Source organism: Marmota monax, unplaced genomic scaffold (genome assembly GCF_021218885.2).
Source record: "Marmota monax isolate L192 unplaced genomic scaffold, Marmota_monax_Labrador192_F-V1.1 WCK01_AAM20220418_F8-fsc00055, whole genome shotgun sequence".
NCBI classification, from domain to species: domain Eukaryota; kingdom Metazoa; phylum Chordata; class Mammalia; order Rodentia; family Sciuridae; genus Marmota; species Marmota monax.
Window position 1 is genome coordinate 8,053,399 of NW_026695205.1, and position 24,862 is coordinate 8,078,260.

The 24,862-nt window shown below is 41.8% G+C and overlaps 1 protein-coding gene across 1 annotated transcript; it reads right to left on the reverse strand.

The window, feature by feature from the left end:
- Nucleotides 1-1,076: 1,076 nt before the first annotated feature.
- On the reverse strand, nucleotides 1,077-17,470 carry Ntmt2 (N-terminal Xaa-Pro-Lys N-methyltransferase 2). The gene is made up of 4 exons (XM_046430271.2): nucleotides 17,039-17,470; nucleotides 8,575-8,750; nucleotides 2,805-3,054; nucleotides 1,077-2,104 (listed from the first exon to the last, which is right to left on the reverse strand). The coding sequence occupies exons 1-4, from the start codon at nucleotides 17,190-17,192 to the stop codon at nucleotides 1,833-1,835; spliced, it is 852 nt and encodes a 283-aa protein (XP_046286227.1). The 5' UTR covers nucleotides 17,193-17,470; the 3' UTR covers nucleotides 1,077-1,832.
- Between the last annotated feature and the right edge of the window lie 7,392 nt (nucleotides 17,471-24,862).

Sequence of the window (24,862 nt, forward strand, 5' to 3'; positions counted from 1 at the left end):
GGGAAATACCAATGTACCCATTGCATTGTCTCGTTAACTGCCCAATTCAGCTTCTGTACTTGCTTGCCTACATTGGCTAAACCCCCAAACATCCCTATAGTCGTTTTTTGGCTTAAATGTGAGGTCAACTAAAGGTGGGCATGCCACTCTAATCTCGTTCTTTGGAGACCAGAGTGTCTGCCACTGGCCAGCACTGAAGGCTTAATTGGAATGGCAATGTGTGGTCTGAGAGTTATATAACGGTGCTACAAAAGGAGCAAGTTGAAAGACGAGAGAATAAAGCGTGCTGGTGTAAAAGAAACAGAAAATTCCCAGGACAGGCCGAAAAGCTCCAAAACTCATAGTGGGCTAAAGCATGAGCACCCGCGTTTTATCCCACATAGGCTGCCTGGTAATGGCTCACCATCTGACTCGGTCTGGCCTCTGGCTTGCTCACCACACACAGATGCCAACTCATCTTGCGTGTATGTGACTCCAGGCTACAATGAGTAACGGCCATACCTGGAGGTGCCGAGGTCAGAGGCAGTGACACCAATTTCCAGCACACTAGAGGAAATTACCCAGGTAGCTGTAAAGATTCTATAGGGACAGTCTTCCTCTTGCATTAGCGCCATGCCTTGGAATGTGATGTTTATGGTAGCTTAGCTGTACAGGAGTAGGCCTTCTTGACTTTAATTGGTTATCAGAATTTCATGGAAGACTCAACATATATCAAAACACATGAACTTCTACATGAAAATATTGCAGTGTTTTAAAGACAAGAGCAGGAACATGTAAACATTCTGCTTACAAATATCAGAATTTTTCTTTTCGAAAGATTTCGGGTTATCTTTAAATTAACCCTCTGCCTTATGTTAATCCAGCTAGTTCAATTTTAGGTTTTAGGCCATTTCTTTGTCCACTTCTTTTGATGCCTCTTTTCCCAGTGCACCTTCATTTCAATCAAGGAACCAGGAGCAGCCGCAAGGGAACAGGCAGTGTTGGAAGTCAGTGGCTAAAATTAGATTTTCAATGACATTTACTTGTATGTTCTAGGCTGAAACTTCAGAGTACAGCACTTTCTATGAAAGGAGACACTTCCCCATCACTGTAATGCAGACTTCTGTTATCAAATTACACCCATATTACATCACTGGGTAACTGAGACCCAAAATAGAAAGTGAAACCATATACATTTTCAGCCAAGAGAAGGGCTAAAGACAAAATTAATTGACATGTTTTCACAAGATTATTTACTCAGTGCCTTGTTAATTAGGGGGAGATGTTTGTTCAAGAGAAGTAGTAGTATCAAGGAGGGAAGAAGAATAGAGTAACTGACCCCAGGGCAAGGAAGCGGGTGTCAGCTTTCTCTCACCCATGCTGGACAACTCTATTACACAAACAATCAGTGAGGAAGAGAGTTGAGAATTCATAAGTACTGTTTCCTTTTCTATTTTCATTCACACTTGTACAGGTGAGGTGTCTATAAGCTGTTTCTTATAGGGTTTTTCAGGATGTTCCCACTCCATCTTTCAGAAAGCCCATGGAGAGTCCGCACATGTCCATTACAGCGTGTGCCCATCATTGTGTGCACATTAGAGTGTGCATTATCCCACCAGTGAGTCCTGTACATATGACATCATCAACCATCACAGAGTGTGCCCACTGTCCTGGGCACACCAGTGTGTGCATTATTGCATTAGTGAAACCTGTACATACAGCATCATCAGTCATTTCCAGATGTGCATTGCATCCCTTCTCTCCATCTCTGTCTGCATTTCGGGGACACCCTGGAGGAGCTCCCCAGACCCAAAGCACCTCTGCCCAGTGCAGGCGCTCATCCCCACTGCCGCTCAGGAGTGTCTGTGGTTATGCAGTGCAAACATCCACACTGGCACGCACTGCTCCGGAAAGCCCTCTTGCTTCTCCTGGCCCAGCACGGCCAGCCCACTCTTCCTAATGAGGCTCCGGAGGATGTCCATGTCCCGAGTCACACTGCTGTCAGACAGATCGAAGGTACAGCCCTCCCGGGCCACATTGTCCTTCAGTATGATGACACCATTTTCTCTCAGGCCATCTCGGCATCGGGAAAGAAATGCAAGAAGGTCCTTGTCAGTCAGGTAGCCTACAGGTGGGGCCCAGTTGATGGGAAACAGGATGAAACAGTGGGGAGGGAGGAGAGCAGGGAAGAACGCAAGGCTCAGTCACAGAATACTTAATAACCCAAGTCGTTGTAGTTGCAGGAGTCTTTGAAAATCTAGATGAAGAACACACATCCTCTTTGCTCAAGTCCCTGTCTTTAAAGTACATATTATACTACCTGGCCTACCTACCTCACAAGAATGAGGGAGACACTGGTGTCTATCCCATGAGTCCCTCCAATTTCCTTGGCCAACCCAACTCCACGGCCACTCCTTAGTGAATCCTGTGCTCATGCGCGCACGCACAGACACCCCAATTCCCTGTTGTCTTGTTTCCTCGGAATTTAAGTCTAAGAATGACTATTCTGCCAATATATGGGGATTAACCCTTTGGGGCCCACTTGTTAAATCTCTTCAAGTATTTATGTTTCTTCAAGGATTTAGGTTGTTGGTGTGAGGACACCTGCTCCATCCTCGTGGGTGGGGATGAACCGTCCAGCTTGTACAGAGAACACGGGGAGAAATCTGGGAGCGGGGACTGTGGGGTTCTCATGACACCCAGGGCTAGCTACCTGCTCTCGACACGAGTCCAGGGAAGACGCCCCTCGAGTGCTTGTGAGCCCCACATCTGTCTTGTGCAGCTGAGAAGCGGGGAGGGCAGAGGCCAGGCCACACGAGACTAACCTGAGACCCACTGGATCCAGATGACGTCGTATCTCCCGCAGGGGGGCGTGAACTCCTGCAGGCCGTAGCAGTGGTAGCTCTCTACCTTGTCCGCTTTGACCTGCAGGTAGCTCTGGGCCTCAAGGAGGAAAGGCTCCATCATGTCCACCAGCTCCACGCTGTCGAAAACCGGCAGCAAGACGTGCTTGCTCACCCTTCCTATCCCAGAGCCACAGTCCAGGGCGCAGCAGGTTCCAGCTCTGCCGGGCCCCTGCGGGAAGATGCCTTGTGGGACACTCAAGGAGGGGATTCACCCCGAGCCTCAGACACTCCAATCGCCACTTTAGACAAGCTGCATTTGTGTGGACTTTATTGGGTAAAATGTGCAACTTATGTGTACAATTCAACAAGTTCGGACAAATGTGAATAGCCAAGTACCCACTGCCACCATCAAGATACAGAATATTTCATTGTTCCCCCCGCCCCCCAAATCCAGACATTTCTAGTTCTACTTTATTTTACTCAAATATGGGTGTTTAAAAGAATTGCAAACTTATTTTATTTTAAAATAATATCTAAGGTTTAAGCAGTTGGTAATTCTCCCCAAGAAATGAGCCAACCCTGGCTCTATAAAAATAGAATTTTCATATCTACAATTTAGGTTAAACCTACAGCTAAAGGGACCAGCACTGTAGGTGACTACTTTGTAAAATAGGGCAGGGGGAGGAGCCAAACAGTGAGAGTCTCTCTTGAGTTTTAAAATCACTTTAAAAATTCATTCCATGAAAACATTCCAGTTCATATTGGGATAATTGAAATTTTATTTTTTCTAAACTGTATTTAGGGAGTAAATCTGGGGACCTTAGCTGGGAAATGCAATTGTCCCTTTCTCTGGCCAGGATTTTATTTCAAATCCAGCCCTGATGGCACCCGGCCTGTTGCTGTGAATGAAGGGTAATTTCAGCAGTCCCCTTTGGTGCTAAAAATTGTGTTCCGCTTTTTGCACCAGAAGCATCAGGTTTACCGGGAACTTTTTTTAAAAAGTAAGTCTGTGAATTAAATTAACTGAAGGTGAGTGGCTGAGGAGGTGGGGGGGGGGGGGTCAGGAAGTTAGCCAATGCAAACTTTCTCCAACTTGCTTCTATACAAATTTTTTAAAAAAGTTTTCTGATTTTTGAAGAGTCAGCTGGTCTAAATTATTTGGACATAATTGGGATGGATGCTAAATAGGTTTTGTGCTAGAAATCACAGTAACAAGATGTGTGAAGTTACCAACAAAGGTCTTAAAAAGAAAGCCAATTCTTGATTTCTCAGGAATTAAGGGTAAAATAAAAACCTTTGGCTCTGGATCACAGATGTAGTACAGAGGAAATATCAAAAAATATGCCTTCCATTCCATCCAGAATGTTCCCCTTATGTTAGAAAGGTTCAATGAAGAACAAAAAGTATAGCAATCATAGCTTCTTTTCAAATGGGATAGTGACCATCATAAGTTGATGTTTACATGTAGCAAACTGTATCTATAATAATTATAACTCCATAATACTCACTCAATTAGATGATTATTGTTGTAATGTTATTCTCTGGATATGAGGTGTTCCCCAAAAGCTCTTGTTAGTGTAGGAATATTCAGAGGTGAAATACTGGATTATAAAACCTGTAACCTAGTCCATCCTAGTTTGAATGGACTGACTAGATGGTAGCTGTAGGCAGGTGGGATTGGCTGGAGGATGTGGGTGGTTGGGGGCTGCCCTGGAAGGGGCATCTTCCCTGCTCTCTGTGCTTTCTGGCTACCAGGAGCAGTTTTCCTCCCCCAAGCCCTTTGGCTATGATGCTGCGCCTCACCTTGGGCCCAGGGCAATGGACTTGGGTGACCGTGGACCTCCCTCCTCTAAGTTTTTCTTGTTGGGTATTTTGGTCAGAGTAATAAAAAGCTGACTAACACACTGTAGATGAGAAAACTCAGGTTCCCAATATATGGCAGAACTGAATTTGAACAGGAACTGCCTGAATCCAGAGTCAGTTTTAGGAACATTAGGACATCACCTCAACTGGCAAGCATTTTCCCTTGGTAGAGTCTATGCAATGCTATATTCAGAATAACGAAGGCTTCGGCAAGACTCAGCAGGAAAGGGATCTACAGTGATGAGTGGTGTCTGCCTTGAGGACAGGAAGGGGAGGTGGTGGCGCTCAGCCACATGTTGTTGGTCATCTCTGCTGTGCTCCGCTGCCTTCTTCATTCAGATGTGATGATTTGAACTAAATGAATTCAGGAAAAGGCCCGGACTAAAGGTCTGTGCTGTACATACACAGCATTGTAAAGGCAGCATTTCTGAGTAACTTCCTAAGATGGGATAAAGTATAAGGAAATTACTTTAAGCTACTAGAAATGACTTTACTAGAAATGTATGTGCTCAATCAGCAATTCTCGTTACAAATTTATCTCCTAGCTACTTGGCTCTATGAGTCTACTGGTCATGTTGCTGTCATTAGTGGGGCAGGTGGTTTCAGAAGGAGAGCTACGGAGCAATAAAGCCGAGAGACCTTAGAGATCCATGTCAGAGGATTTGACTAGAACAAGTGAACATCTGTTTTTCCATGAATAGAGAGACAGGAGGCTGCTCTGGTTCAAGGGAGGCGGAGCCCTGCCACTCCACCTTCCCACAGCTCTCCAAGGAGCCCTTCAGAATCTCACTAAAACCCCGGGGGTTTAAAATCACGTGTTTAATTCCTTTATTTCACACAAAGAAACTGAGGCAAAATGTTTGAAATAAACCTTCCTTGGAGATGGTTATCCTCTAAGTAGTGAAATCCATTTAGTACGTGAAATCTGAGCAGAGATTCTTGAAACTGTTGTCGTTTACAAACACACAGGCTGTCCTTTCTCCCAGACGCTGTGCACCAGGCCTCCGGTGCAGTCGCCTGATTCTTTACTCTGCTTCATGTGATACGGTTGGCACAACGTCTCATTCACAGGCAGCTCCTCTGAGAAGGAATGTTTAGAGCCTGAGCTCAGGGACTGCACCTCTGCTGTTGGACACTGTGGCTGCAGACGCTGTGATCGCGTTGGAATCTGATGCCCTTGGTGAATGTGGCCAGAGCTTTGTACAATGCACAACCTCAGAACGAGATATTTTGGCATTTTCATTTTCATTTAATATACTCTCTTTCATTTATGGATTCATAGAGAACAGTAAAATACAACTAGCGCTCTCATGTTACTTCTGATTCTGCCTCTGTATGTCGTTTCAAAGAACATTACTTTAAGCTCATCCAGAATAATCTAGAACTAAAGTCAAAGCACTTCCTGGCACTGCTTAAAATCCATGAAATAACAGGGCACAGAGGTGCACACCTGGAATGCCAGCAACTAGGGCTGCAGCGGAAGGATCCCAGGTTCAAGGCCAGCCTGGGCCACCAAGTGAGGCCTTGTCTCAAAAATATTTTTGTTTTTTTAAAAAGGGCTGGGGTATAGCTCAGTGGTAGAGCATTTACCTAGTATGTGTGAGGTCCTGGGTTCAATTCCTAGCACCACACACACACACACACACACACACACAAAAGAAAGTTAGATTGTGATTTTTTAGTCATCCGATCTCTGTAAAATGTTTTTTTTTTAAAAAAAAGGTCATCAAATACTGATTTTTTAAAAATGAATTCCCCCTCCATAGACATCTAAACCCCCTCCATAGACATCTAAATTTATCAGTTATGCCACTGATGTCATATTGATACCCTTTGTCTATTTGCTAAAGTAAATACGTTTGTGAGTAGATTAAACACGTTTTCCCACTGTCCCATGTCACTGGGTGTTGAAAGGAAAGCAAAACTCTGAATTAAACAATCTGCCTTTTCTCAGTTGACACAAGAATAAATCATGTCAGATACTCATATTCCCTAAGTCCTTGTTTCTTGACCTGGATACTAATTTAGCAGATTATTAAGGTCAAAGTACTAAAAATATCATTCCTTAAAAAAGACTGTGTTTGTGCTTAGTGAGAGGTCACAGCTTTACAATGAGCCTTGTCTGCTAAGAAGAGCTCCTTCTTATTTGAGAGGAGCAGTCTGCCTCATTTCCAACATAAACACGCGAGCACAAGACGCTTTCCTTTCCCAGGTCCTGGACGTGCTCAAGGGCTCTGTAGGACCAGCATCCCTGTGGTCAGCTTGGCATTCCACACAGAGTGACAAGACAGCTGGATTACTAACTAAGCTTCTGAAATGCTTCAGGATCAAAGTCGGCCTCACCACCAGGCGAGCAGGAGCGATTGCTTTGGGCCAGACTGGAGAGGTGAGGTTTCTCTGGTCCATGGAAAAAAAGCAAGGATTTTTCTACTTTGCAAGACAAATGGAAAAAATATGTCAGAGTTAAGAGCAGGCGGTTCGGTGTCAGACAGATCTGGCTGGGCTTAGTGTCAGCTCTGTCTCTTACCAGTGTGTAACCTTGACAACTTATTTAACCTTCTCAGCCTCAGTTTCCACAACCATAAAAATGATCTAGGACAGTCCTTACTTTAAGAACTGCTGTGGAGAGGAAAGAGGACAGAGCTTCTACAGTGCTTGGCAGAGTGACTGACCATCTTAGAAAAGACTTCCGTGAAGTGGGTCAGAAACACTGACGTGGTGGGCCTGACCTTCGTCTCTGCACGTCCCAGTCCTTTCTGATTGTAGCCAGGGTCCAGACAGACACTTTGGCCCCAGGAAATGTTCCACCCTCATCACATTTTCTCTACCACCAGGCTTGGGACCTGGGTGCTCCAGGAGCTGGAAGTGACACAAACCTAGTGACAACACCATGCTTCCAAGTAGGTCAACAGCCTAACTCCAAAACTGAATATCCACGATGTTTCCTCTATCAGAACAAAATGGGGTCTGAATTGCAAACCTATGACTTTGTAGTGAATTGGAACAAGCATCATTTGCAAATGGTCTTATCCTCAGTAGGACCAAAAGCAGCTTTACTGGGTGGGTGAAGTCTACTCTCACAACTACACAAAGTTCCTTATTAAACACGTTCCATGACGTCATGTTAGTAGTTGTAGCAGTAAGTTAGATGGAGCGGGTACTCATTTTGTGAACTAAAGCAGGAACTTGACATGTGTGAGCTCATTTGATCTTCACATTCTTCTATGAAGCAGATTCTGTGGTCATGCCTGAGTCACAAATTTAAGTAACAAGCCCAGGATTGCTTCTGCATTAAGTAGGAGGACTTCAATGACTGTAGAGTCCAAGGTTTGACCCTTATACTCTGCAATTTCCACAGGACCTGGACATAGGGCAGTGGAGGCTCACCCCAAACCAGACTACAAAGGGATCATGTTCTTTCAAGGAGAAATCTGAACTATGTAAAAAAATAATACAAAGGGATTCTGCCACCCTTACTATTAAACTGAACATAAGCGTACATTTCTTTTCGACAACCAATTTGTTATTATGGGAAATTCAATAAATCAACCCAAGTTCCCAAAGGTATATCTCATTATTTATCTGGATGTCAACTTTTTATCGCTGAGATGTTTAAGAAATGTCTTCTTAATCCTCAAATGCAGTATCAGCACTGCAGGTTCACCTTCCCTTGAAGCATGTAAGATTAGCTAATGCTAGGAGGGCAAAATGTCCAGTGGGACAAGCCAGGAGTCTGATGAAGTCCATCCTTCGTGAACATCTTAAGACAGGCTGAACTCAGCTGAGCCCACGGCTTTAACCCGACTAAATTTACCACACAGAAGCACTTGAGCTCGGTATTGGCAGGGACTTTGCCCTCTCATCAAGCTGCAGTTAGATAACTCACCCCAACAAATTTCCTAAGAAATTCCCGAGAGGCCTTGATATCTGGGCTGGAGAGTTCAATGAAGTTCCCCATCATGCCTTCTTCTGTGGCTGGCACTTCTTGATAGAAAAGTTTAGCTCTAGCATAGAACTGCATCTCTCCATTGATGACTTGGCTTGTTAAGGCATACAACTTTACTGCAAATGAAACATTATTAATAGTTATTATATCATAGAACAACTCAGTCTTATTGTGCACTGAAATTCCTCTTTCAAGACTGTGAATTTGTGTGTGGAAGAAAGAGCACTGGAGTGAAGTCAGAGGATCTGGGTTTGAGCTCTGGTTCAGGGACTTACATGCTATATAATACTGTGAGACTTCTAAAACTCTTGTGATCTCAGGAGATTTCATCTGTCAATCACAGGTGACATTTTCATTAATGAGTAACTCTGTCATTTAATAAACACAGTTACCATTGTGTTTTTGAAGTTTAACAGTTTTTTGGCTGCAATAAAAATTTCATCAGTTTCATGGTGAGTTTTATCTCTGAGTTCAAATGTTTTATGATAATTTTTCTCACTAGTTCTTGCTTCTAATCACAAAGCAGGGGTAAATCATTTTCATTTCTTTTTAAGCAACACATATCCCAATATGTCTTTGTACCCACCTTATAGAAATGTAGTTGAGCTCTACCTTCTGAAAATAAAATGCAGAAAGAAACAATATCTATTGAGCAGCTATTCTGTACCATAGGCACACTGTCATTTCATTATTTCAAAACACACAAGGTATTATTTTAAGACATTTATTTTTGGAAAAACATGTGCTCTAACTTCCAAGCCATGAATGAGAATGCATTTATGTGTGTTTTGACAACCAAAATTCACCCATGCAGATATAAAATATTTTCATTAGAGGATATTCAAAAGGAAATGATTGAAAGTGGATGAAAAGGAAGAACTTTCAATTCAAGATTGCAGACCAAGTATACACATTTGTTTTCTGTGCCTCCAATACTCCCCGAGAAGTTTTGAACTAGAGTCAATCCACTTAGTGAAGAAAATAAGAGGGGATCACTGATGGATTCATGATTTCAATGAATTTATGGAAGGCAAAAATCAGATAGAATAAAGCTCAATAATTTGCACATCAAAATAGTTGCAAGAGGAAATTACATTCCAGATTTAGAGCCAGTCAGAGGAAAGTGTAAGAATAGGAGTGAAAGCTGAAAAAATAATAATTAATCAAAAGCCTATCTACAGAACAACTAGGTGAGGGGACAAATGCACCGCTTAAACACAACAGGCAATACATCTGCCTTCACCATGGAAAAATATATCTCTTCTCTAAAAATACAAAAATAAATAAATTGCTTAGGAAAAACTAAACTAGCTTTTAGCATCAGAATCCTAGAACTCTACTTGCTTTAGCATGTAAAAGACTCCACACGCCTCACACTCATCAGAGTTTGATAAGGGCTACCTGTACGTGTGGAGTTTCATGTCACCTTTCTATTTTTGAGATGATTACACAGCAGAGGAAACCTTATTCATTACCTTGTCATGTATTCCTACATGTAGATAAACAATGATCTCCAAACTCATGAGAGTAAAATGTCAGCCTGAAAGAAAAAGATTCAGATAAATCATCAGAATTGACCCAAAAGGAAATAGAAGTGATTCAAGAAGTGGATAAGAATTTAAGTCAAAACACAACCAAAATCTCATATGTCTTTGAAGAAACATAAGAACAGGTGCATTCATCAGTCCAAGATAAGATCCAAAAAAGAAAATGACAATAATTCAAAGAATAAAAAGGAATTCTTAGAAATTAAAGTTTTGGAATATTGGATACATTTCCAGAACATAAAACAGAAGGACAGATATGAAAACAGAAGTAAAAAGACAAATGTATAAACCTACAAAGACGTAATTCAAGCTAAGTAAGATAAAATTGTTTTAAAAGGAAATTAATAAAATAGAGGAACAAGAGCAACTAAAGACAAATACTAGAAGAAAACTTTCCAGACTGAAAAAGATTATAAGATCCAACAAGTGTTGAGCAGTATAGCTTTTTGAAAAAGCAACGTTTACATTTGTCCTGAAGAAATTTCAAAACAGAAAGAATAATAATAAGATCCTAAAGCCATTTTGAGGGGTAAAATTGGTTGATCTTCAATTTTTCCCAGATATAGCAAATTAAAATATAGTACTCACAGTTATATTTGAATTTTTGATAAACAATAAGTAATTAGTATCTTAGAGAACACAATCCTATGTTCAAAAGACTGAGACCAGGCTTATACCACAAATCTTATCAGAAATGCTAGATAACAATGATAAAATGCCATCAATACTCTGAAGAAAAATTATTTTGAAAATAACTTTAATACCCAGTTAAACTATCAAAAGAATATTTACCTCCCATGGATTCATCCTTCCGAAGTTTCTTGAAGTTATATTCTAGACCAATTAGGGTTAAAATCAAGAGAAGACTCAAGATGAAGGATGATGTAATTAACCCAGGAATACCCAAATGACAGCTGTTTATCAAATCTGGAAAGAAATCAGTTTACATTACAAGAGAAAGACTGGATTCTAGGCAATAGAGAGAGTAGGCAAAAAGCAAGGAGACATCAGTATTATTCTAAGGAAGATGTGTTTTTATATCAATCACCAAAAATTTTAAAAAAGCAGTTGAAAACTCTAAGCAAAACACTTAGATTCAAAAATATTATGATCATGGTATGAAGCAAAGCAAAATATGGGATAATTTTGAGAAGAGGAAATCAAAGAAAAAATCTATTAAACCTTAACTAACAACATTTTTCTTTAGATAATCCCAAAATTGTGATATTCAACTAGTGTATTAATTGCTTCTAAACTGAACAACTTAAATTCAAGAGTCAATTGAAAATTGATTTTAAAAGTTAAAAATCCAATAAACACCACTTATATCACTGTGACTATGTTCCATCTTTGGATTTACACCAGCATTTTCCAACTTAAGCACACTGAAGCCATATTTGAACCCTCAGTGACCTTGAATTTGCTGCAAGAGTTGCAAGAATCCGCATCCAGGTATTCCATTTTCTGGAGACTAACAATATTACTTGCCATCTCCCCCACACATGTTGACTACTGTGCATAAAAAGTCATTTTAAAAATACAAATCTTTAAGAAGTTTTAACAAATATAGAAGGCTTCTGCCACTTTATATACAAATTAGCTACTGATTGAGGGAACACATTAGAAGTAGGATCCTCCAGTTCAAAAACAGAGAGAACTACTGGCCTATACCAATCCCCCTTCCTAGCAATTGGTGAAGTGTGTGTAAATAGCAGGTAGCTCAATAAATGCTTATTAAATCCAAAAGGATGTCAAAAACAGGCAGGCATTGCCATCCTAATAATATGACTGTTACAAATTCTGGATATCTCACAAAAATCATGCTGGAAAAGTACAGCTCCCAGATTCTGCCCAAGGTTGAATGCTGCTGCTCTGGGGCCCCTGACAAGCCACAGTCCAGGGCTCTCCTTTGTCCAAGCAAAGCTCCAAGCAGCCACACTCATCATCACCTGCTTAAGTCCACTAGTTGGTGCAGTCTATTAAAACCTTTTATCTGGAAATGGGAATGGTCCATTATGCCAGCATCCTTTAGACCACAAGTGAATGCCAAGCTCAGCAGGTGTCAGCCTCAGTAGGTGGGCTTTTATGGTTCTCATTTTCACCTAATTGACAGGTGCATTTCACTAAAAAAGATATATGAGGTGTCACAGGGAGTCCCAAGTTCTCCCCTTCTGATATTTGTGCATGTTGACTCAGATAAGGCAATTGGTCAACAGCCATGCCTTTAAATATGGAAATGCATGTAATGGCTTGTTCTTGTAGCATTGTAATGCCTTTGTGAAACGTGGGGTACTCTAAGACAGAGACTAGACACTATTATTCCTTGGTACAACATGATACTTATTTCTTGACCTACATTACAAACTGAACTCCCAAGGACAAAAACAGAGAACACATTCATTTGCTCTGAAAGAGAAAAAGGATTTTGTGAAATTTCTAGGAAAGGTGACTATCCAAGAGGATGTTCAGCAAGAGTCGGTTCATCTATGACTTAGTTTTAAAGCACCAATACAACCCTCAAGAAACAGAAGACAAAGCCCAATCCCTCTCTCACGGAGATTACAAACTAGAAAGGGGCAGTTGAGTTACACATCACTACGTGCCCAGTGAATGGTACAAGCACTAGTAATCTTGGGGGATCACAGATGCCTGCAAGTAGGAGCAGTTAGGGAAAGATTCCAAAAGACCTCAGCCACCAAGGATGATTTTATTTGGGTTAGCAAAAAGTTACAAGGAAAGGCATTTCACACAGTGTGGATATGTGGATAAAATGTAGAATCTTCTATTCTTGTCAAATGAAAGCCTATGGAAACACTTTCACTGCTGCCCACATTTGTCACGTTTCCACTTACACTGGGAGGTGGTGTGAGTAGTGGTTAACAACGAGTCTGCGGTGGCCCCCTGGGTTCTAGACCTGCTCTGCTCTCACCACTGTGATTCTCTTGCACATGACCTCACTCCCCTGTGCTCCTCAAACAGAGATGTGGAAAATAACAGCACACCGACAGGGATGTTGTGAAGGTGAACTGAGACAGTAGATGCAAAACACCGGAAATAGTGATAAGTGTGTGTCCCTTTTCCTGAATTCTGTTTTGGTCACAGGCAATGCAGAATCATCCATTGGAGACTTTCAGTACCAATGTATTTGCTGTTCCATGAGTCTCTGAAGCCAGCCAGGGATGGTCAGCAAATTCCCCCATGACTGAACATGGCCACAGGGCGGGCTAAAGTGAGACTGGCTGCCTGGCCCAGGCAGGGTGGGGGGTTAGAAGGAAAGCAGGAGTCAAAGGGTCTGGTTAGCCGCAGTTCTTTCCATAATTACCGCAAACAACAAACTCTCTGTGCAGACTCTCCAGGAGGGGTTCCCCAACCTTTTTGAAAGAAGGGCTTTATTTTCATTTCTATGAAGTCTTGAAATCATCAAGAGTAGGGGAAGCCAAATCTAAAACACCTCAGCAGAGCAGGGGAGGGAGCATCTCAGCCGGCTAAGTTTTATTTCCAACCTGAAAAGCATAATATCCGCTCCAGCCTGCAAACTCTCATAATATTGAATTAAGTTTATTGTCTTTGGTAATGTCTGTTCCAGAAAAGGCTACATGGTGACTTTAAAAAAGGCCTGGCTCAGGGGAAGAAAGGGGCAAAGCTAATAGTTACTGAAGATTGATGACTTTCACATATATATGGCATTTAATCCTTCCTCCGACACTTTTGAGGAAAATGATGCACATAGACTTTAGAAAATGACAGAGCTCACTTCTCCACTAGTAACAGTGCAAAAATGTGAACTCAGGACTTCAGTATCTGCAATTAATTGTTAGTATGAGGCCATTTAATTCATATAACAGATATATACTGAGTTATTTCTATGTTCCAGGAACTATGGTAAATGCTAAATACAAAGACCTGGAAGAGAGAAAAACAGATGATCCTCCACTCTCATGAGAACTAGAGTCCAATAGAGGAACCAGTATATGCAAACACATCCCATAAATATCAGTTATAACCTCCTAAGACCAAACACAAGGATTAAGAGAGTTAATTGGGTAGGGCAGACTTCTAATTGCCTATAAGTTGACACTGGCAGATGGGACTTACAAGAGGATTCCTTTCTGAACATTCAGGCTCTGCCATGAGAAGAAAAAACTGAAAAAGTCTATTCATCTATTCTGAGAGCTGATAGTTTGCCTTCCTTGCACCCTTAATTTAAAAATTTTGAGAATAAATTTAAAAATAAATAAATAAAATAAATTTGTAGGATTGCTTCCATTATTAGATTTTAAAACCATAAAAAGAGAAATTATATGTCTTATTAATATTTGAATCTTGCCCAGTGCACAGTAAATTTTACAATAATAAGAATTCCATAAAATATCTCTTACATTGAATATACCTGAATTGATTATGAAGCATCTGATGCTTCCATCTCTAAAGAGCCAAGTTTCTTCCTTGTAGTGGAAACATGGAATGACAAAATATACAGAATCCCATGGAACTGAGCAGTGGACTCCAAACAGATGTGATATACCTCCTTTGGGGTCAAAGTATTGAAAGTGAGTAGATAAGCTTTCAGCTGCTCTTTCCCTTTGCCTCATTAACTATGATGCTGTAGCTGATGGAGACTCCATCATCCTGGATTCCTGCATGCCTAAGTGGAATACAGCCTGCCCACCACAATGATGCATATTGAAGTGACGAAGCAGGAGTGGATGTGTTTGGCCATTGAGATGTCAGTTTCCTCTGTTATTGCAGTATAGCCTAGTCCTTACCAACTAATAGATTCCTCCATGTCTACCATCAGAGATACTGTGGGTAGGGCTCACTCAGTGGCTCTCAGGGAAAATAATGCCTAGGCTGAACTATCAGTTAGAGAAAATAAAGCAGTGTTCATTCATGGAAAATGGAAACTAAGGCATATGAAATCAACTTTGGCTTGGAATAGTCTAATGGTATTCAAACTGTCATGGAACACTATAGATACCCTCAGAGTGTCTCAGAAGCCAATGGTGTGACAAAGAGGACAGGACAAGAAGAGGACCCTGCATCTACTCCCAAGCAGAAAATTTTAATTTTTTCCTTTGTGATTCCTTCCAAGGAATATTTTATCAAAATATTGATTTTTTAAAAACGATTAGAAATTATTGGCAAAACATCAGCACTTTCACAAGGAGAAAAAACAGACAAAATCAAAATTACCATAAAATCAAAAGGATTATATTGGGTAAAAAGGATGAGGGCCAAATACAAATTACAATCTACTTGTCCCAAATTAATCGTCATCCAATGTTTCCTAGAGATTGTTCTGTTCTTAAGTCACCTTCCATTACTTGCAAAAACAGGTTCTTTTTCTCTCTAGTAATTATTTTTAAAGTGTGGCCATCACCTGCCCTCTAGTGAGTCTCTTCTTGGTTATAATTGATAGCTTTATCCATTCTAACACAACCACAGCTCCCAAACTGCTTTTACTGGGGTACAGCCCCAGGAAAGCAATGCTGTCAATATATAGAGGGACCAGGACATAATCACCGTCTCGTCTTCCCATTTGGATACAGATGAGATATATTGTATGTGTAAAATAATAATAATAATACTTGTGGCAGTGTGATCTAGCAGAAAGAGCCCTGGGCTTCAGTTTTTGCTTTGGTATTGCTCTCTCCAGATTAGACCTTATCATCTCTGAACTTTCTTTCCCTTGCTGGAAAAATAAAATAAAATTGGAGAAGGAGATGGGAAAATGAGAAGAAAAAATAGTAATATTTACCCTATCTATGTATAGCTAAGATAATCAAATGAAGTCAGATGAGTAAACACGTTGATGAGAAAGCTCTATAAATACGAGATGAAGGTATTTATATGTCTAGAATTAATGATTCCTCAGAAAAGGGGGTATAAAAGGAGACTTTGGTCGACTACCAACATGTAGTTTATTGAATGTAATACAAAGAATTATGTAGCCCTTTCCATAGCTGGAAACCCTGACCACATCCCGTGCACAATGGGGCTTTCACACAACCTTAAGAAAACAGACTGGGGCTGAGACACAGTGCTCCTGCTTTCTTTGGGAGAAAATATAAACCAAGGAAGGGGCGTGGGTGGGGGGTGGCCCTTCACTCTAATTGTAAGCTGTTTCCTCCTCCAGGCAGTTTGGAGTGCCCTGAAGTAACCACCTGCACAGAGGCTGCGAACAGGAGCCTCGATGAAGCAGATAAGCTCTTTACTGCTCCACTCTCAGAATCCCTGAAACTTGGAGGAAATCACGAAAATGGAATCAGATGACTGCCCAGGTTTTCTTCTTAATATTCAAAGACCAATCTAAAATGTTCTCCTGTTAGGCTCTCCAATGAGACTCAGGAAGACCAGAGTGGATTACACACACACACACTCACACACACACGCACGCACACATGCACACACACCAAGCACATTTTCATCTATTATTGTTTAGTCTCTTTTTAATTCTTACTGTATATACTCTTGAATATATGTGTGCATATACATATATAAATACACTCTCATCTTTGAGTTGCCAAGTTTGTCTCCCTCAAAACTTCTGCAAATATTAAAATGATCTGTCAAAACTCAAGAAGTGAGTTTCTATGAGCCTGGAGTACAGGCAGCTGACACCGACAGAAGCAAATCACTGTGCCTGAAGGTGCACGGAAAGCCCAAAATAGAGTCCTGCTTATCAACCGGCACTTGATCTTTGCCTCTCTGTGCAAGAATGTCATTGAAACGTGTCATCCCTTGGACACTGGCTGCAATTCTTTCCTCCTTCTAGTGTCTCTTCCAGGTGTCCCACAACCTCACATTGTCCCTTCAGTCATTCCTTGTCCCTTATCTGGCAGCTCTGACTCACTTACCCAGGGGAATCTTCTCCAGCAGGTAGAGGTAGCTCTGAAAGAAGTCATTGCGAATGGCTCGGTGAAGGATGAAGGACATGCTGTGCCGGCAGAGTTCACCATCGGTCTTCTGCCAGCGGGATCTAAAGGCAAAATGGGCTCCCAGATGGGCCATGGAGGAGCAGGGCAATGACTTCTGAAGAGAAAGAAAGCTTGTCTGTTTCTTTGAATTAGCCTTCTCTTCCTAAAAGAACTCGAGACTGTCATTTTAAACCAGTCCCCTGTCCATCTATATCAGGACAGTCTGTCATGGGGTGTGGGGGAAGGGCAGCAAACGTGGGGAGGTCAGGCTCCTGGCACAGACTCCCTCTGATTGCTTGGGCGACACCACTCCAAGCCAGCAGGTGCTAAGATGAAAACAGGCTGCATGAGATCCTGCTCCATCTGGGGAAAAGCACGCTTCCCTTCGTTAGCTGCTGCTTCAAACAGGCTCCAGTACAGCCTGCCAACACCCTGAATATTTGCTTTAATTTGATTCCTAAATTGAAATAGCCTAATTTCCATTTCAAAGAGTTGTGAATATTTTGCAGGAGATCCTATTCCCTGATTTCCATTGCTCCTTCTGGAACACTGCATCCTCAAGTTACAAGGTCCCTTTCAAAGTCATCTTAGCCACTCAGATTCCTTTCATCAGTACAATTTTCCCCAAATCACTTCATAGAGATGGATATGTGTTTCATATTTTTAAGGCTCTTCAAGAGATGCAATTATTTGAAAGCCTTTTTTGATGTCAGATACCCTGCTCTATCAGCAAGCTCTTGCATTTATTCTAAACAACCCTACCCACAGGCCTCTCTGCCCAACGTGGGTATGATTTCCTCCAGAGTGCATTTGTTTTCTGGACTGCCTTCTCTGTCCCTCCATACCTACTCTCCACCCTTCACTTCACTCTGTGCCCAGGAGGCTGACCTTCAGACTACATCAGCGGACACCCTACTCTGCCTCCTAGCTGGGTTCAGCCGTAGACAGTCCCCTTGGCACCTTTCCTGCAGAGAGGCCATAGGCTCACCACATGCTTTAACAGAAAGGCATAGCTAGCTCCTGCTGGGGTCTGCTCATGCAAATACTCTCTCCTGGTTCCGATCCTTTCTCCTTATTGCTTGAGTGTCAGTGACATGGCTGTCCACCTGCAAGACGCAGAGCAGGCCTCTGCTCCCTGCGGAGAAGATGCAGAGGAGCGCAGGAGACTGGAGCAGCGAGAGGGGCGGCCGGGTGGGTTGGAACACAGGCGCGAGCACGCCCTGGCCTGTGGAGCTCGCAGCCCAGAGCCCAGGCCAGCCAAGATGCGCCGACCCTGTCACCCTTGGGCTACCAGGCCTGGGCGCTGTACAGTCGCCTGCTGCAGAAGCCTGCTCCACGCAGCGCTGCAGCCCGGAACCCGGGAGCACAGACCACCCGGCCACCTCAACCTCCCACTTCCTGACCTGCGTGGAGAAAATGGAAGTGGGGCTGAATGGAAGTCGGGACTCAAGAATTGGCCAACGGCATTAGCACCTTTCTAAACTCTAATTAGCATAGGTTTGCACCAATAGCAGTAATCCAATTGCTATATAAATTCCTAGCGCACCGTGGATGGAGAAAGCAGCTGTTGGGACTCTGTTTTGCACTGCAAGAGTTCTGTTCCTGCTTCCGTTTTTCAGTAAATCCTTCGGTTACACTCATCATCTTGTTCCAGGAGGTAAGAACCCAAAAAAGAAGTTGACGGTGAGCTGTTGGGGCCTACTCTTGACAGCTATAACACTTCTTAGCTGCTAGAGGTCTCCAAACTTACACAGACCCCACGTGCCAGCAGAAGTAGGGAATCGAGTTTTATCTCAAAAATTCTTGTATCAGGCTGTTAGGAACTCAATGTCTTGTGATTTACCTAGACTTTCCCCTTTCTTTGGAAGTAGTTCTTGGTGATCCAGCTCACATTACCTACTTGTGATTGTCATTTGCTGCCTTCAGGGACCATGACTACTGTTTTACTCCTGTAATGTTCCTAGTAGAAAAGGTGCTGTTAGCACCGTACCCTGTGCACTCTCCGACTCTCTGAATGTACACGTGTACAAGCCATATAAATCACACATTATTGTCAGCATCTTCTAAGACGACCCCTATATAGTCAGTTCAGGCTCCTGTAACATATCACAAGAGTCTGGGGGACTTAAACAGCAAACATTTATTTCTCACATTTCTGAAAGCTGGGAAGTCCAAGACCAAGGTGGAGGCAGATCCCATGTTTAGCGAGTGCCTTCTTCTTGGTTTACAAATGGCCCTCTTCTTGTTGTATGTTCACATGGCGGAGAACAGAGTGAAATCAAGTTCTGGTCTCTCTAAAAGCCCACCCATAATGGCTCCATCCTTATCTCTTTAATTTCTTCCCAAGGCATCATCTCCACATCCCATCACATTAGGGGTTATATTTTCAATGTAGGAAGTCTTCATCCCCACCTAAAAACCCTTGCTTCCTCCTGCCTCTTTGTTCATGCCTTTCTGCCACCCCCTCCTAGAAGAAAGTCCAGCTGGACGGACTGGCTCAACTCTAAAGGATAATAAATGGCACAAGTGACAGGATGTGGCTTTCCAGATGAGGTTATATAAAGACTGCCTTCAGCATCTTATTTCCCTCCCCCTGTCCTCACACCACCATCTCGCTTCTCTCTTATTTGCTCTCAGGAAAGCTGGCTGCCTGTTAATGCCCCACAAAGAGCCACATGTCAAGGATCTGCCTTCCTCATGGAACAGCCTGAGTGGAACTGAATCTACCAACGACCATGTGAGTGAGCTCAGAAGCAAATCCCTCCCCAACCAATTGTTCAGCAACAACCTGATGAGAGACCCTGAGCCAGCTAAGCCACACCCAATTTACTAACCCACCAAGCTGTTTTTATTCTTTAAAGCAGTTAAATTTGAGGATAATTTGGCACAATGCACCCACGGATACCTAATTTATCTATCATCCTTGAAATATTTTTAAGATGTGACATCTAACCATAATCTTTCCTTAAGTTTCACATATGTGTTAATCTTTTCCTGGAAAGGGGAGTAGAGAGTCTGTTTGACTCTGATTTATTTTCCTTCATTTTTCTAAGCTTCTGTATTCCCATTTGCCCCTGTTCCCAGAAGAAGGGACAGCCATTCAATTTTAGTGGAAATGTCCCCATCTTCGGCCTCAAGAATTGCCCAGGTTATAAAGTGAGTCATCAACTTTCCTCTGTCCGTTTGTGGTTCATGGATAGATGCATCCCTCAGGCCTGAGCCAATCAACACAGTCTCTTCTCCTGGCTCGAGTGGGCACATCATCTAAGTCTGTTATTGCTAATGTCAGCTTGAATTGGGTTTTGTTTTGTTTTGTGCTAACAACACAGAGTAATGTCTAATGCAAATAATATCCAGCATCATATTTACTCAGGAAATTCTCATAAGAATAGAAATTGAATAGATATCAAACTGAATAGAAATTTCAAGTGGGATTATTTCATAGTGTAAGAAGGCTGGCTCTTAGCTGGAATGAAACAGATGTGACTGAGTTAGAAATGCATTTCTACCATGTATATCTGGGGTAACCTTGATATATTAATTTCCTAGTCCATCTGGCCTCACTTTCCCCTTCTGTAAAATGAAAATGTTGTTGTATCTTGTCTGACTGTTGTGAGAATTAAATAAAATACTCCATGTGAGACACCACCCCGTGCCTAGCACACAGCACATGGCCAGCAAGTGCTGGCTAGTGTCATTCCAATCTTTGGAAGAAAGCTGATGATAACAAATTACAGGCTCTCCATTCACAACATATCCAGGAGTGGTAAATTCTCTTTATCTGAAAATACCCTTATTTCCTCCTGTTCGTTGAATTTCTGTTTAAAGCCTTATGAAATTTTAATTGTACTCTGTGCATTAAAGAATGGAAAAGAAAGACATCTAAAGGAAGTGAGCTGTTGGAGCCCATGCTTCTGCCCTTTGGCGTTTTCTGTCTTGTGGGAAAGCTAAGTAGAAGATGGCTTGGTATTCTCCTTGTGCCTAACGGGAGGCTGGTTCTTAACCCCAATGACTTAGCTATGTTTTGATAACCCCTCCTATGGGGAAGGGTCAGGATGTTTGGTCCTAGGAGAGGACTGACTGACTCCCGCTACTCAGTACTGCTTATTTGGCAATTGATATTGGCATGTTTCTCAGTTTTTACACAACTAATTTTCCTCCACTATAAATTGGACATTAATTATTTGTGTTTGGACAAGGATTATTAAGTGTTCTACAATCTTTACATTTCAGGCCTATAATTCCTGACAGGGGTGAAAGACTGGTTGATACAAAACGGCTTTGTCAAATTGTGTTTGTTTCTGTAGGTCACATTAGATTTTGCGACTCTTTCTCATAGCGACATGGTCTGAACCAGTTTCTGGCTCATTGCATTTGTTTCCTTAAGACTATAATTTTTCTCTCACACTGAAATGCTCTATTTGCTGCCTCCCTGCACCATTCTTGGCCACATTCATGCCAAGTGAGGTGATAGAGATCTCAAGTCTAACACAAGCATCCCATTTCCAGGCAGGATAGGAAAACAATGAATGCAGGAGAAAGAAAAACGATGCAGCCGAACAAAGTAGAAACTCTGAATTTACCAATCCTGGTTTGCCTTCTCACAGTGGATCCCTGGGTGGGGGGTGACAACTGTTAAAAACCAATGATCAGGGAGAGAGACTCAGAAGTAAGGAGAATAGGGAAGAAAGGCTGTGTAAAAAGCAGACTCCTCAGGCGATGTGATAAGATAAATATTTGTGGAAATTCACTCGGTGTGAAATACACATCAATTAAAATTTCATAAGGCTTTAAACAGAAATTCAACGAACAGGAGGAAATAAGGGTATTTTCAGACAAAGAGAATTTACGACTTCAGAGGCTCACTGGAAGAATGACTGCAAAACCCACTTCAGGGAAAAAAACTGAGACAGAAGAATAGGTTAAAAGATTAACAACACAGAGCACAGAGCCCCCAAATAAATCTATTCACATGTTGTAACGTGATAGAAGACAGAGACAAGATATTCTCAATAATGGTCTTGGTGTTGGCATACTGGGATTCCTGACTGACATCACGTCATTCACAACCCTATCCCAGGTAGATTCGAGATTTAAATATGAGAAGTCAAATTCCAAAACTCTTTGAACACATTTAAAGAAATATCTTTATGTAAAAAAAGGTATAGTCTTTCTTAATATGAGAAAACAAAAGCCATAAAGAGTAATCAATTTGACGATTTAAAATTAGAATAATGAAATTTTGTTCATCAAAAGAAACCATAAAGTAAAAAGCAAAACAAATTCATAAGAAATATTTGTGGCCTCAATAATCAACCAAAAATGAGTATGCTGCATACATGAGTGATTCCTACAGATGAATATGAATACAGAAAAGCCTATAGAAAAATAGAGAAAATATACATACAGAAATGTAAATGTAAATGCTAATTAAACACTTGAAAAATTTTCACTCATTTATCATCTGGGGTGTACACATTTTCCTCGTAACTAGATGCCCCACAAGATGGGCAAAAATTAAGGCTAAGTAGCTAATAATGTGGAGCAGCAGAAATAATTACAAACTGTGTATTTTAATGAAATCTCACACAAACAATGCCGCAGTCTGGCTGGGCACAATCAGGAGCCACTTGTCAAAAGAAACTAACTTTATTTTTAGAACCACACACGACAAACAAAACAGCCTCTCAGGAAAAACCCTCAGAGCCTCAACTGCCACCACCGGCTTTCCACAAGCCTCTCTCTCCCCCACAAGCTTCTCTCCACCTCCCCCAATCCTCCTGCTCTTGAGGCCGATTAGCTGGGTCATGTGGGCGGAGCCAAAAAAGTCCCCCAATGAGCAGCTCCGTGGTCTGAAAGGGCAGGGAAACAGTCCAATGAGCATCACCGCAGAGGAGCCAATCAGCTAGATGTTGCTGGGGCCGAGGAGCCAATCAGCTAGATGTTGCTGGGGCTGCTGTGAGCCAATCATCAGCCAGCAGCTGGAAGTTTGCTGGCAGCTGGAAGTTTGCTGGGGCCCCTTTGGCTGTGGCTCTCAACATCTCCCCCTCTCTGTTTAAACAACAAGCATGTGGCTTAGGGACCGTGTCTGTTAGGCAGTCCAATTCAACATATGGTCCTTACCCGTCATCGGATGAACTGACCTCTAGGCGTCAGCCTCCTGTCTTAGGTTGGTACCACTGCAATTGGATCATACCCGTCACTGACTACCGGTCCAGCATACAGCTATACTTGTGGATAGGCCTTTGCACCTGTGGGGGGGTGAGGTTCTTTGCCTCACCTCTGTTGGCCCCCAAATTTTAGACCATCACTAGTAGAGGAGGATGCAAAATGCCATGACATTAAGCCAATTGAGGGCTCCTTTGAAAAATTGTACCACCGGTGACATCATCAGCAAAAATACCCCAACACTACCACAAGTCGCTGCACCAACAGATAGTTCACAATGCATACAGGTGAGCTCACAATGTGTCCAGGCAAGTTCTGCAAGCAGTTCAGTGATGGCTATTGTAGAAGCTGTAGATTGGTTTTATCTTTGACTTCACCAGCACTGGGATGAAGATAGGAATTCTGGCAATAATGGCTAAAGAAAAAATTATGTAACATTACAGAAGGCACTAAAAGAAAACAATTTTCTTAACAATTTACATTATCTTTAAGAGAATTATTAAACATAATGAAAAGGAAAGGTGAAAGTAAACAAACAGATCTGTTAACCTTCTTTTTTGCAAAACAATTTAGAATTATCCTGTAGAGTTAAGGATGTCTGTATCCTAGACCAAACAATTCCATTTGTAGGCATATTCCTTAAAATAACTCTCACACATCTGAACCAGCAAATATGTACAAGAATGTCTGGAATGGTCTTATTTATGATACCAAACATACAAGCAAAAACTCTATGGCAATCCAGATGTCCAACAACATCAAAATTGATAAATAACATATTTATAGAATACAAAGTCAAAACACGGCAACAAAAATTAATGAACTGCTGTTAGGGAACGGCTCAGCTGTTAAATGCCATATTATGATTTAGATATGAAGTGTTCCCCAAAAGATCACGTGAGACAATAAAGAAAGTGTAGAGGTGAAATTATTGGGTTATGCAAGTCTTAACCTAATCAGTGCATCAATCCCTAGAATGAATTTACTAGTAGATAACTGTAGGCAGGCAGGTGTGGTGAAAGGAAGTTGGTAATTGGGGTTATATTTTGTCCTGATGAGTGGGGCGTAGTCTCTCTGCTTCCTGTTTTCTGCATCCTGAGCTTCTTTCCTCCTCCATGCTCCTCCACCATGTTGCCTCATCTCAGGGCCAGAACAATGGAGTCGGCCGTCTATGGACCGAGACTTTTGAAACCATGAATATCAAATAAATATTCCTCTTCTAGAACTGTTCTTGTCAGATCTTTTGGTTAGAACAGCAAATAAGCTGACTAAAATACACCAGCCCCCTTGGAGAATCTACATATGCCACACAGGCTGGAACCACAGCCAAACTGAGCCAAACGGCTCCTTATGTCTCAAGTGACTGAATCAGCTTGGCTTTGTCCTGTCATATGTGCTTAATGGCTGCTGCCAACACTGCAAATGTAGACAGATCCCAGAAACCAATTGTACATGAAAAGCAAGTTGCAAGAGTGTATTGACTCTCTGTTACGTAACTTTCTGGGTAAACTTCATATACTGCTTGTATAAAAGTTCAAACAGAAAACTAGGCAGTAAGATTTTAAAAGACTCATAAATACAATGAAGATAATTCTG

Bases quoted from the DNA above. Each gene is read 5' to 3' on its own strand.
- Ntmt2 (XM_046430271.2), bottom strand. From the start codon at position 17,192: ATGGCCCATCTGGGAGCCCATTTTGCCTTTAGATCCCGCTGGCAGAAG. The intron at 8,751-17,038 runs GTAAGTGAGTCA...TTTCATTTGCAG, and splicing joins GCTGGAGAAGATTCCCCTGG to TAAAGTTGTATGCCTTAACA. The intron at 2,105-2,804 runs GTTAGTCTCGTG...CCCCACCTGTAG, and splicing joins CTGGATCCAGTGGGTCTCAG to GCTACCTGACTGACAAGGAC.